At 37.4% G+C, this 13994-nt stretch overlaps 2 protein-coding genes and 1 long non-coding RNA gene across 3 annotated transcripts; 2 read left to right on the plus strand and 1 right to left on the minus strand.

The window, feature by feature from the left end:
• The first annotated feature begins 188 nt into the window (after window positions 1-188).
• On the plus strand, window positions 189-6145 carry LOC102629288 (hypothetical protein). The gene is made up of 5 exons (XM_006476125.4): window positions 189-356; window positions 1114-3405; window positions 3924-4044; window positions 4789-4848; window positions 4951-6145. The coding sequence occupies exons 2-5, from the start codon at window positions 1148-1150 to the stop codon at window positions 5905-5907; spliced, it is 3396 nt and encodes a 1131-aa protein (XP_006476188.2). The 5' UTR covers window positions 189-356; window positions 1114-1147; the 3' UTR covers window positions 5908-6145.
• A 140-nt stretch (window positions 6146-6285) lies between these two features.
• Window positions 6286-9386, minus strand: LOC102629004 (uncharacterized). The gene is made up of 3 exons (XM_025097426.2): window positions 8820-9386; window positions 8075-8484; window positions 6286-7230 (listed from the first exon to the last, which is right to left on the minus strand). Exons 1-3 carry the CDS (start codon window positions 8982-8984, stop codon window positions 6792-6794), a joined length of 1014 nt encoding a protein of 337 aa, XP_024953194.1. The 5' UTR covers window positions 8985-9386; the 3' UTR covers window positions 6286-6791.
• A 234-nt stretch (window positions 9387-9620) lies between these two features.
• LOC102626721 (uncharacterized) lies at window positions 9621-11984 on the plus strand. The gene is made up of 3 exons (XR_369137.2): window positions 9621-10247; window positions 10990-11203; window positions 11611-11984. It is a non-coding gene; the product is annotated as an uncharacterized LOC102626721 (long non-coding RNA).
• Window positions 11985-13994: the final 2010 nt, after the last annotated feature.

Consider the following 13994-nt stretch of genomic DNA (forward strand, 5'->3'; position numbering starts at 1 on the left):
TGCTGGGCAGCCCACAGGGCCAATTTGGACTAATGATCTAAAAGTCATCCTGACGTGACGGCTCGTTTCTTGATCTGACGGCTTAAGATCAATCCATCTAGTGAATTTTGCCCCTACACCGTTGGTTAGTGTCAATAATGCACACGTGCGGAGCTAAAGTGGTTTCTCTGGAAAGGCCGCTGAGCTTATCCCTTAAGATCAAATCAAAAAAATTTCTAGGGTTTATATTGTTACCCAAACCAAACAACAATCAAAAGTTACGAGCCAAGTCAAGCCAAAGCCTCATCTCTATAGCCGACTTTCTTTCTCTCGCTCTCCCTCTTCTCGCTCTCTCTCTCTTCAGCTTTAGTTATCAGGTACTCATCCCCACTCCGAAACGCTGTGTTTTGGTTCGATTGTTTTTAGGGTTTTTTTTCGTTGATCTGTCTCTAGATAACTTCTAGATTCGAATCCGTGCTCTCTGATTTCGTTTGTTTTTGTTGTAAGCCCTAATTATTCTCGAATTAATTTTTTATTTTTTCAAATGGTGAATGGCTGTAAAAGGTTTCGTACGATTGAATGAATTTTTGTTCTTTTGTTTTATTGATTACATGATTGCTTAATGTGAAATGAGCAATTCTTATAGCAACTTGTATCTTAATACATGTTTACTGCAAGTTTTATTATATGATTGATGTTTAATTACACTCCTTGTATGAATTGGTTGTTATTTGCTGGTACTTGTCATTTTTTTTAATCCCCAAACGATTGATTGGTTGATTTAGCTATCAAGGATGACTCTGGTTAATTAATAAGGATTTCAGCCTTTCTTGGGTCATAAAGTAATATATCCCGTGTCTAAGCTTGAAAATATACTTGTCTGAGTGCTTGAGAGTTGCTTAATATAGGCCTTTGAAATGCCTGATTTGGTGCTGACTTTGCATTGTTGTTACTGTGTTTAATTGTATTTTTTTGGAATCTCTGAAAGTAAAAAGAGCATGCTAAGTGTCATTATTTTGAGTTTGTGGTCATGTGCTTTTTTTATTCAGATAGCTGTGGATATGCAGCTTTATGCAATTTTAACTGTTCTTTTTTCTTTTTCTTTTTTTTGGGGTTGGGGGGGGGGGATTGCAGTTTGTTGGCATGTTCTTCATGCTGCTGAGCTAGCATGTCAAACAATCTAGCATCACACCGGCTATCAATACAAAGCAGCCAAATGGGTCAGCTGGAACCTAAACTGGACTCATCCATGCAAATGGGATTAGGAACCAGTTCGCTCCAGCAGATGTCCATGTCAAACATGGGAGGTGGATCAGTGGGATCAGCTCATAATGGTACTACTGCATCTCAGCAAATGAAAATGTCTAACTTGGCAGTTGGGCCTGTGGGACCAGGTTATAATGGTTCTGAATCTCAACAATTGTCAATTGCGAACATGGAAATGGGTACGTTACAGCCAGTGTCCAATGATCTTGGGTCACAGATACTACCAATGTCAAACGAGCAGACTGGACAGATGGATACACAAACATATAATATGGTTTCTCAGCAGTTTTTTCCACCTACCAGCCAGTGGGGAGAGCTTGGAACATTGTCTAATAATGTAACATATCAGCAGTTATCATTATTAAACAAGCGAAAGGCACCAATGGAACCTTCTGTGATGCAGAAGTCATCACCGTCAAACAAGAGGGTGGCGCAATTGGAACATAGGCCATGGTTGCAGCCAGTAAGTGGCCCAGACAAAAGAGTTGCACAGCAGATGCAATTCATGTCGAATTCTACAGGATCACAACATTCGCCAGCCTCAAATAAGAAAGTAGTACAAAAGGATTCCGTACCCGGTAAATCTGCGCCACAGAAGCCATTGATGCAGAAAAGTCAAAATGCTCATTTGCAATCATCTGCAAAGGTTCAAAGTGGCTCTCTCGAATCTGTGAGGTCCAAGATGAGGGAAAATTTGGCTGCTGCGCTGGCCTTAGTTTCACAAGATAAATCTTCAAATGCAGAAAAAAGTTCTCAGAATGAGGCTGCAACTATTCCTGGAAAGTTGCAGGGGATTTCTCAACCCAATGGTTCTGTACTTGCTGCTTCTGATACTGTTGAGCCTGTCTCTGCGGCACCCAAGGAAGCGGCAACCTCAAAGGAAGGTTCTTCTGCAATGTCCACAGATGTTCGAAGTGGAACCCAACAAAATTTTACTAATGGTAATACATCTACAGCTATGCAGATCCCAAAATGCAGTGGGGAAGATTTTCAATATGGCAATCATCTGCCAGATGAAGATGTTCCGTTTAGTGACAACTTTTTTGCCAGAGATGAACTTCTGCAGGGAAATGGACTCTCTTGGGTGCTGGAACCTGTAATAGGCGTTCAAGAGAAAAATGAACTTCCAACTGTAGAAAATCAGGAGTTGAGAAATCAGAAAGTGGTTGGAGATGGAGGCAGGGGAGAACCACCACCAGATCAATCTCCACAGATATTGGCATCTAAAATTGAAGCTGAACTTTTTAAATTATTTGGAGGTGTGAATAAGAAGTATAAAGAAAAGGGCAGATCTCTTTTGTTCAATTTAAAGGATCACAATAACCCTGAACTGAGAGAAAAAGTTATGTCAGGAGAAATTCTCCCAGAACGTTTATGTTCCATGACTGCGGAGGAACTTGCTTCTAAGGAGCTCTCTCAGTGGAGAATGGCAAAAGCCCAGGAGTTGGCCCAAATGGTAGTTTTACCGGATTCAGATGTTGATATAAGGCGGATGGTGAAGAAGACGCATAAAGGTGAATTCCAAGTTGAAGTTGAACAAGTTGATACTACTTCCATGGACGTGTCTCTTGGCATAAGCTCACATGATCGGAGATCAGGACAAGAGAATGAAGGAGGAGCCTCTCCCCCTTCTAAATCTGTTCAAACAAAAGAGGAATCAAATGCCGCAGCCACTGAAAAAAAGAGTAATCTTGAAGGACAGGAAGATCAATGCACCATTACCATTCCATCAAGCGAAGCTACTGATTTGATGCAAGGGCTCATGGTTGATAATGAAATGAAAGATGCTGAATTTCTTCCTCCAATTGTCTCTCTTGATGAATTCATGGAATCCCTTAATTCAGAGCCTCCATTTGAAGATATATCTGGGGATGCTGAAAAATCAACACCCACACCCAAGTTGGACAGGGATGATACAGAAGTTGGTTCCAAGTCAAAGTCGCTCCAGACTCAACAAGATCCTGTTAATGCTACACCAGCCAAACATGACAATGTTGAAGGAACAGAAACTAAATCTGATACTATTTCGAAGCACAATGATAGTCCTGTAAAATCAGAAACTGCAGCTCCTGTTGTTGCATCAAAGAGTGAACTTGTTTGGGAGGGCTTGCTTCAGCTTAATATCTCAGCCATGGCCTCGGTAACTGGCATCTTCAAAAGGTGTGTGAACATTTTTATGTTTTCAAGTACACTGTATTTCTTCCTACAATTGTTTGTCATCATTAATAAGCATACGATCCATGATACTGCTAAGCATCCTATCTGTCAGGACAATGGATCTGATGAATTGCAGAGATAGTGCCCTGTGTGCAGCATAATATTATTTCTGATACTGCAATTATTATTTTAATTAGTTGAGTTCTCTGAGTTAAGACGATGTTTGTTTACCGCGTTGCGCGTTCTATATTTTCTTTTCTTTGCATTCTTGTGCTTAGAACACAAGAATTTTTAGGAGAGGATGGAAAAGCATAAACCCTGCAAAATGATTTGTCCCTTCTTGATAAAAATAGATTTCCCATCATTTGGAGCCTGTTTGGGAAGAATGTTAATGGTATTATATGATAGAATTAGTATCTGGAGGAGAGATGCCAGTAATTTTAACTTATTGGAAAGTAGATGGTAGATTATTTCCTTTTATGTTCTTATTTTGTGTTGCTAATCTGATTTTATTATTTCAGTGGTGAAAAAACCTCAACAAAGGAGTGGGCTAGCTTCCTTGAAATCAAGGGGAGGGTGAAACTTGATGCATTTGAGAAATACCTGCAACAGCTTCCAATGTCTCGAAGTCGTGCTGTAATGGTATCTCAAGTTTGTTTGCACTGTATTAAATATGTGACCTGTTTGTTGTTCCCTCTATTTACAAACCAAAAAGGAAGGAAGAAGGAAGAAAAGCCCTTCTATCCAATTTTTTTATTCTTTTATTTGCTACTGATGCATTTAGGGTCTTTTTATCCACAGAAAATTACTTTTTTAGGTCAATGATCACATATTTAAGAGCAGCTTGGGGTGAGATAATTTTACATAATCAAAGTTATTTATAGGTGAAAGAAGCACAGCTGGTATTAGGATCAATTAGGCAAAACAGCAAGCACTTTGCTGGGTCTGGCAACAGCGGCTCACAATATTCTGGTGGATGAATAGCGAGATGGGATCAATTTTACAATTTAAAATTTCAATTAATTGATGTAATTGGAGAGACTGTGAAGTTACCCACATAAGAATCAGCAGACGTCCATTCTCTATTAAACAATTATTGTCCAACTGACAACATCATGTTCAAAGTGGCCATTATCAAATTAAACTAATATTTATTTATTGTTATTTTCAATGGTAATAAGTACGGAAATTTACTATACCGTTCCACATAAAGATCAAGGAAAAAAATAATAATTACGTTTTGGGTTTGGGGCAGATTGACATGTATGTATCTTTTTATCTTTTTATTTTTGTGGCACCAAATTAGTTATTTAGAGTGTAATAAATATTGGTTTTCTATTTGACTTACTCTGGATGGTTTTGCTAATATATTTAAATGTTTTGCAGATTATGCACGTTGTTGGCAAGGAGGCGTCCCCAAAAAGTGATCGTAAGAATCTGTCGGAGGTATTAAGCTTTAGCCATTTATTAGTAATTGTGTGGACCCTTTTGCTGCTGGTTGTAGTGACTGACTTGTACTTAATTTGCTGTATGTGATTATTTTTGCAGGTTGCTGAATCCTATGTGTCGGATGGGAGAGTGGGTATTGCTGAGCCTGGCCCCGGCATTGAGCTTTATTTTTGCCCGCCTCACTCGAAAACGATTGACTTGCTGAGCAAGATCGTCCCTAAAGACCATCTCGAGGCACTCGGTGCTATTGATAATGGTCTAATTGGTGTTCTTGTATGGAAAAAAGCTCAATTAACTTCAACAATATCACCAAACTCAGCTTCACACCATAAGCATGCCTCTAAGAAACACTTCACTTCTACTAGGAGACATCAAGATAAGGATACTACCACCACTACAACCAATACAAACATGAACGTGAGTCCTACACCGAAAACTTCAATGTCTCATGCCAGACACTCTATTTATGCTAAACCCCCTGCTCAAGAGGATGATGATGATGATGATGATGAAGTTCCTCCTGGGTTTGGCCCTGGAGCTGCCCGGGATGATGATGACCTTCCTGAGTTTAACTTTTCTGGTGGTTCAATCCAACATACCCCTCGGGGGCCAGTGGCCCCTTTGCATCATCCCCAGACTCCGTCACGTCCTGTGGATCAAATAAGAGAGCTTATACATAAATATGGACAGCCCCAAGGTGCTGCCTCTTCAGACAGGAGGGGTATTGGGGTTGCAATTCAGCCATGGAACGACGACGACGATGACATCCCGGAGTGGCAGCCACAGTCTGCACAGCCAGTTCATGGCTACAAGCGACCCCCCATGGTTAACCAACAACGGCATGTAGGATTGATGCAACCCCATGAACAATATCGTCAGCCATCCTTGTCATTGCAGCCCCAAATGAACGTTATGCAAGCCCCACAACAAAATCAATGGACCCAGCACGGAACATATACTGCTCCTCCGTCTCAACCTGGAGCTGGAGGGGTTCAATTTTATGGGCAACCGGGGGCAGCCTGGCGTCAAGATGCCCCGAAAAGTAGAGGCTTTTGAATTAATTACTTTTATTGTAAATCCAGTGTTCTAGTTTCGTTTCTTTTAACTTTGTAACCGCCAGTAGTTGAGTTGTAGTCTTTTCTGTTTATAGCAAACGGAAAAACTAGTTCTCTACATAACTTTGCTACATGGGCTGTCCAGAAAATAGCATTTTGAGAGGAACCCAAAAAAAATGTCAAGAACAATTGGTATTTGCCATTTAACTTGATTGAAAAAATAAAGAAACTTAACACGATACCCGAAGTAAACGCTGTTTTTAGAGGATTAGCTGCCTGAACCTTTAGTTACGGGTGTATGTAAACGTACACTTTCGGAGTTTATTGCACATTTTTGGATCGTGTTAGTGATACTGAAGCAACAGAAATGATAAATAACTAAAGCGGTCAAAAAGATTGAATTATGACAAGTTGTGTTTCTAAAGAATGAGTGAATAATACACTGGCTGGATGAAATCTACTGGAGGGTTCACCATCCAGTATAATAAGTATTAAGTACAGTGAAAGAAAAAAAATATTGAACAGGAAAAAAAAATTACAAAAATACATGCAACTTCCACAACCCTAAATTCCTAGGCTCCAATCAACCCACAATTTGGGTTTGGGGGGGGGGGGAGACAAAGAGTTAATTACATTATACATCCAATAACGACACAAAAAAGGAAAAAAAATAAAAAGAATCATAGTGGGAATTACAAGATTACAAAAATACTGGGCACTGAGAAAAGTGAAATGTAGAGGATAGAGATAGGAGCGGATAAAGATTTCAATATGCAGGTACCTCTACCTGTGAAATACCACAGTTTGTCAACAGGGGAATGGCCACTGTTAGGGGCAGCCAAGCTCAAACTATTTGTTTATGTATATGCAAAGGTCCAAGAATTATCAACCCCCCAAGGCACGCTTTAGTCCTGCTCGTTGCTCTGGTGTCAATTTTGTTGGGAACTTCACCTCAAATTTGATTCTTAGATCACCCCTATTACCTGGCTCTCTGGCGATTGGCATTCCCTCCCCAGGAATGCCAAGCTCAAAACCAGGACTAATTATATCTGTTACAGCAATGTTAAGATCACGGCCATCAAGTGTGATGAGACTTACTGAGGTCCCCCCTAGTGCTTCAGCTAGCGACACCTTGTGATTCACAATAAGGTCATTGCTGTCTCTCTTGTACACATCATGGGGCTTCTCATCTATCACAAATACAAGGTCTGCTGGTAGCTGATTTGGCTGCTCATTTCCTTTATCCGGGAAAGTAATCTTAGTTCCCTTCTTCCACCCAGGCTTCACATCAATGGTTAATATCTCACTTTCTGGTGTTTGGCGTCTGCAAAGTTATGAACTTAATCAGTATGATATTCATGCCCTCTAAGTTTTTGTAACTCTTTTAAATTCAAGGCTGCCATGAAGCAAAAACTCATTAGTAGTAACAGAAAGTAGTATGATGGGACAATGATGCTGAATACTACTGATAACTTGTCTCAGCTGGACAACAAGGGATCTGTTAACTGAGAACTTGTTTTCTTATAACAACAAGCACGAAGTGTTGCCAATTGGAAAATGGTAACAGTAGTACTGAAAATTAAGTAATTGATCTGCCTCTCAACATATTCGTCAAACTTCTTTCAGTTTTCACTAAAATATTCCCCTAAAAATGATGTACAAACTGACATGCTATGGAAAAATCCACCATAGAATGTCTATTAAACCTTCCGAGTAGAATTTCAACAGAGTAACAATGTCAGCCCAAGGGAAAACTTTATAAAACTGTCAATTTTCGCTAAAATCCTATTAATGCTTTAATCAGTAAGCTTGTTTAAATACCATAAAGTTCAAATTGGTCAAATGTGTTATGGATGCAAGATGGTTTTTTTGCATGATGAGAACTTGAAGAAGCTAGAAACAAACAAAACAAGTGCCATATATGATGTGATAAACTGAAGAAAAAGGCACAATCTCAATGCTTGTAACCAAGCTTGAAACTAATTTAAGGGCTAGTTCTTTCACTTGAAGGTTCAGTCCATATAACATACTACAAACATAGTGCTCTGTGTTGGATAAATGGTAGCTCTGCTGCAAGACCTTATTAAAACAATACCTGCAGAAGGGTAGAGAAGAAAGAAGGTAAGGAGAAGAGGAAGAAAATGAGTTACTGAGGCTAATGCACATACCCATTGGCATCAACTACAGTTCTAGAAATCTTCATTTTCCTTGTTGATCCAGAGTATAGCTCCTCGAGGCTGCATGGTAATTTGCTCTCCACTGGCGGAGGTTTCCTCGGCACACTCCCATCACTATAAGTTCGAAAAATATTTTCACCCATACCAAATCCTCCAAATGTACCTCCTCCCTCTGACTGGAACCTTGTGGACTTCCCAGGTCCCGCTGACCCAAATCCAAAAGGTGAACTGCCAAAGAATTCTGCAAAGATGTCTTCAGCATTTCTTGGGTTGAACCCTTTAGAGTTACCACCACTACCATTCGCATATGAGTATCCACTACTGCTAGATGGTGGCATGTCTTTTAACCCTTCTTCACCATATTGATCATAAATCGCTCTCTTCTGAGGATCGCTCAAGACCTGAAATCACAACAACTTCTCAAATACACCATTACATTGTCCTCTGAAGATAGCGAAAATAACTGCAGACATTGTTGTCTAAGGATAGCAAAAATTCCATGTTAAGCAAACACCATTTTCTTACAGCTTCATTTGGTTGCTGAACTGGTTGACATAGGGAAAATTAATTTGAATATACATCCTAAAGATAATAAGAAACAAATCAATAATCCAACAGATACATTCCTTTCTTTTCATTATTATTATTATTATTTTGTTAATCCAAATATCACAAACACAAAATCCATCAGTAAGGAAACAACCATCAATAGACAAAACTCAGAAGAAAAGCATACCTCATAAGCCTCAGAGATCTGTTTAAATCTGGCTTCAGCTTCTTTCTTATCATTGGGGTTTTTATCAGGGTGCCATTTCATTGCCAATTTCCTATAAGATTTCTTGAGATCATCTTCTGTTGCATTCTTGTTCACCTTCAGTATGTTGTAATAATCCATACCCATTTTCTCCTTTCTTTATATTCAATCACACCCACAATATTCAACCCAACAACAAGAATACAAAATTTTATTCTACTAACCAAAAAATTTACAGATCATATCATTCTAAAAACACCCAGATCATTAAAACAAAATACCTCTATTTTTCTAATCTTTTCTTTTTTATTATAACTAGGTAAAATGATAAAAAATAAGATACTGGTAAAGCTAACAAGAAACTATCTTAGTTCTTGGTATTGACCCCCTCCAAAAAAGAAACAAACACGTTTTGGGTGTTTTCAATTGGAAAGTTTTGATCTGGGTGTCAAAGATTGATTGAAAAGAAAGAATCTTTGAATCAATCTATTATGGTGTCTTAATTTTTATTTATTTTTAATGTTTAAGACAACGTCTGATGGAGACGTATGTTTAACAACCGAAAGCAACGGAATTGTGGACACGGCTACCATGCAGGGCCTAAAATCCCCTGTATGGTGCAGGGGCTGCCATTGAGCCATTGGATTCAGTTTATTTGAATCCAACGGTTGAGGTTTTAATTTGAAAAAAAAAGAAAGAAAACGTGAATAAAAGCAAAAAAAGAAGGGCAACCGGAAGAAAAGCATTTTCATCCCCCTCTCTTTCTCCCCCACCCCCTTGTTCTCCTCCCCCCCCCCGGAACATTGAACCAGAAAATCCTCATCTTTCTCCCTCTCCATCCCCACATTCTTCCTCGCTCTCGCTCTTGCTCACTCTCGCGCTCCTGCTCACGCTCATGTTCCCGCTCCCGCTCCCGCTCCCGCTCCCGCTCCCGCTCCCGCTCCCGCTCTCCCTCTCGCTCTCGTGTTAAACACGTTCTCAGATGAATCAGAAATTATATCAAAAAAGAAATTGCAAAACAAAACCCAAGCCTAATCTCCTTATCCCGATCGAAATTCACATCTCTTTCTCTGTCATAGTTCTTCAACCACGATTCGTCACAGCTGTCTCCCTCTCCATCACGGTTCTTCAACCAGAATCGACTGCTGTCGTGTCTCGGCTTCTCTCGATTGGTGGTGGTGGTGCTGCTGCTGCTACAATTTCTCTCTTAAGGATCGACTGCTGCTGTTGCATCTCTCTTTAGGAATAACTTGTGATGCTGCTACTGATGCGTCCATGCTCTGTCTCGGCTGGTGGTGGTGGTGTTGCTGCGTCTCTGCTTTGTCTCGACTGGTGCTGCTGCTCTCTCTCTCAAGTTGCTCCTATAAAGAGATCGGAGCATATATGTTGAGAATCGACATTGGCTCACTGGTATTATTCTTCTATTTGGGTAAATTTTGAGTAATTATTATTTATTTTGTGCATGTGATGTTGGAAAGTTCGTAGTTTATGTGGAGTATCTAGACTTTGCTACTTGGGTTCTCTGTAATGAGCTCCCCCCGCCCCAAAACCTCTCTTTAGTTTTTTTCTTCTATCTATGAATGCTTTAGAGTAGACTGTATGTGAGTAATATTTTGTCTTATTTGAATGCTTAAGCTCTCTTTCATTTTTGCAAACTTTTTTGGCTTTTGTGAAGAGATGTTTTGAGTAATTCTTATAAGGAAGAACGCTTAAGCTCTCTTTCATTTTTGCAAACTTTTATTGCAGTGTGAGAGGAGATGTTTTGAATAGTTCAATATACGGACTTGTGCAACTCAGGGAGTGTCTATAGTCAGTTTTTAACCCAAGCTTTCATAGTATTTTGTTTGTGTCCTTGTTAGAATTTTTATCATGCAATGATAGATAAGGTCAGAGTTATGGAGGAGTGTGGGACTAATTTTTTTTTTTTTAAGGGGGTTTTCCAACATGCTTTTGTTTCCCTTTCATTACTGAATCCTTGAAATTTAGTTTAATGTCTTTCATTTTCTTGCACATCTCTGGAGCAGTGATGGCAAAATGTTTTTGAGTATTGGGACCGCGCTACATTATTTCTTGTATTTTTTATCTGCACCTATTTGAATATTTGAACTGCTATTTTTTACAGCTTTTTATTCTTACATATTTTGTGCTGCAGTTTTAGGGGAAGTTTTGGTATTCTCTCAGTAATTCTGGGAGATTGCCCTGTGGCGCGTTAGGATAAGGCTTTTGAAGTCATAGATCTGTCCGCTTCGCTCTCAAACTGTCCATCAAGTGCGAGTTTAGTACCAACAAAGTAAAGTTCAAGCTCCGGGTCGGATTTGGCAGCGGACTTAATGCTGAGGCACAAGAATCTTATTTAGGCAGGAGAGGTAATATATAAAATAAAATTCACTCACCAATAATTTGATTTTGATTTAATTTGATTTTGATTGAGAAACTTATCCACGAAAGCCCTTTGTGAGTGCTTGGAACTTGCATCATCGCCTGCCTGTAATTGGAATTCTTACTTGTCTCTGCATTTTAAGGAACAGGAAAAGAAAAGTAGTTTAAGAGAAATAATAAGAGTGGAAATGGCAATGTCGTCCATGAAGAAGAAATGTTTCATTTTTGCTTTGGTTTTGTATCTTATTATGGATGCGAGATTTGGTGGTGGTGTCTTTGTTGCTGAGTTATGAGAAAGCAAGTTACATTCGTGGGTTCAGTAAATATTTTGGCAAGATTTTTTATACTTCTAGTTATGGGATTTGGTTTTTGCTTTCTTGTTTGTGTCTTACAGTTGGAATAGCTGGAAATTATTCGGAGGGGGCAGAATCTGTTGGATGATGAACTTTGCTGCGGCTTTGTTGCAATTTTGTTGGCTGCAGAATTTTAGGGTTGGCTTTAGTAAATATAGGTTGATATTTGCAAGGCATCTTTTATACGGCTTATGTAAAAAAAATTTCTTTTTCCATTTACATTGCTGGGTTTCGTTGTAGTTGCTGAGCAAGTGATAGAACACATTCAATTTTATACAACAATTATAAGTATTGACCATGAGGCAGGATACTGGAAAATTGTTGTGTTATTACCCTTCAATGGTAAAATGATTGCAATTGATATGGTGATCACAATTGATGACTTTTGAATGAAACCATATGTTTTAATTATTTATTTATCCTGTTATTTATTTTAATAAAGCTTAGTTTATTTCATTTGCATGGATGTTTATTTCACAAGATACTTATTTGAAAAATGTCAAAAAGAAAATGTTATACTGCTAAAAAATAAATACGTTGTTAATAAGTTGTGCTGAGCTTTTACTTTAAAACTACTTACCTTTCTTCCTTTTTTTATTTGTCGTAAATTTATGCAATATATCAATCCACTTTTTTTTTCGGAGATGGTACTTGTAATAAGGTTGGATGATACACTTGGTGTAATGTACTAGATTTTGGTGGATTTTTAGGATGATATGTAGAAAATATTATGTTTGACGTAGGAATAGTTAATTTGATTTATTTTCATTAAACTGTGTTTCCTATAATTAGTTAAAATAAATTGATTAAATTGATTTAGCGGATGGGAAAATAAGCCTATAAATTTGTGTGGGAATTAATAGAATTAAAAATGGTTGCAAGGTTATTTATAGTGGAGATTTTGGCTATAAAAAGCGCCAGTGGAACATAAGAGCTCTTCCGAATTTATTTGTGAGGCCACTTATTGCAACCATTAGTATTTTACTCATTTTAGTTTTTTTTTAATCAAACTTAATAGTTAAGTCATATTTTGCTTTAGCACACTTATATATTCAATTGTACTTTTCTTTAATAAAAAGCGAGTGCTATATTTCAAAGATTAAAATTAAATATAAGACACTAAGAGGCTTTGATAGTTCTCCGACCAAACGAAAGATTTAAAACACTTAAAAGCAAATTCGGATTGGAATATTATTATTTTGTTGGTTACCTTTATTCATAATACAAATACTTCGAAAGTGATTATATTTATAAAAAATTAGATGAAAAATGTTTACAAAATAATATTATTGAATGTTTAAAACGAACACTTGTAGTATAAGGTATGACTATTGAAAGATTAAAATCAGTGCACGAAATTAAAGTGACCAGAAGCTTACAAGCCGTAAACGGCTTGCCGGTTTGACTTGAACCGGAAATCCGGTTATGTTCCAGCAAGTCCTTCACTCGAATCCGGTTTTCCGGATATCACAAACCGGCTTGCCGGTTGGATCCAGAAGATAGCACGTTAAAACCGGCTTACCGGTTTCCTTAACCGGTTGGCCGAATGAATCCAGAATGCTGCCAAAGTGCAGCTCGAATCCGGATTTCCGGATTTACAGAACCGGCTATCCGGTTAAATCCAGTGAAGGCCATACGCGAATCCGGTTTTCCGGATTGATAATCCGGTTATCCGAATATTGACCCGAGAGCAACCAAAGAAAATGCGGCTCACCGATTTGAACAATCCGGTTATCCGGAATTTGTCCCGAGAGAAATCAATAAGAAAAACGGTTTTCCGGATGAGAAGAAGTGGTATACCGGTTTAGACTTGGGAAATCTTTTTGTCTCTAATTGGGTAAGCTCTTATACTTGTATTACACACACCATTTTATTTTTGGCCTTTTAAAATTGCTTAATTTTAAATCATTTTGAGATTTAAAACCTTTCAATAAGCCATTTAGGGTGCGTTTGGCACACTATATTGTATTATGCTGTATTGTATTATTTTAATGCTGGTATATTGTATTATGTTGTATTGCGTTAGCATTGTATTATAACAATATTGTAGAATGTTTGATTAATTAAATTAAATAATTAAAAAATAATATATATTAATACTTAGAAAAATAATAAATATAGAAATCTTAAAATTTGTATTATAATTATGATAAAAAATTTTATAAAATTTAATATTATATGTAAATAATAAATTTAGATTATAATTAATATTATAATTGTTAATATAAATTAATAAATTATTATTCAATAATATTAAATTATATTTTAATTTACAATATATTATTATTTTTACATTTTAATATATTAATAAATTTTTAATTTAATATAAATAATTATAAATATTGAAATTTGCATAAATTTAAATAATATTAATTTTAAAATTAATATTAATGTAAATAATATTATAATATTAATATATTATTTT

The sequence above is a fragment of the Citrus sinensis genome, chromosome 1 (genome assembly GCF_022201045.2).
Source record: "Citrus sinensis cultivar Valencia sweet orange chromosome 1, DVS_A1.0, whole genome shotgun sequence".
Taxonomy (NCBI): domain Eukaryota; kingdom Viridiplantae; phylum Streptophyta; class Magnoliopsida; order Sapindales; family Rutaceae; genus Citrus; species Citrus sinensis.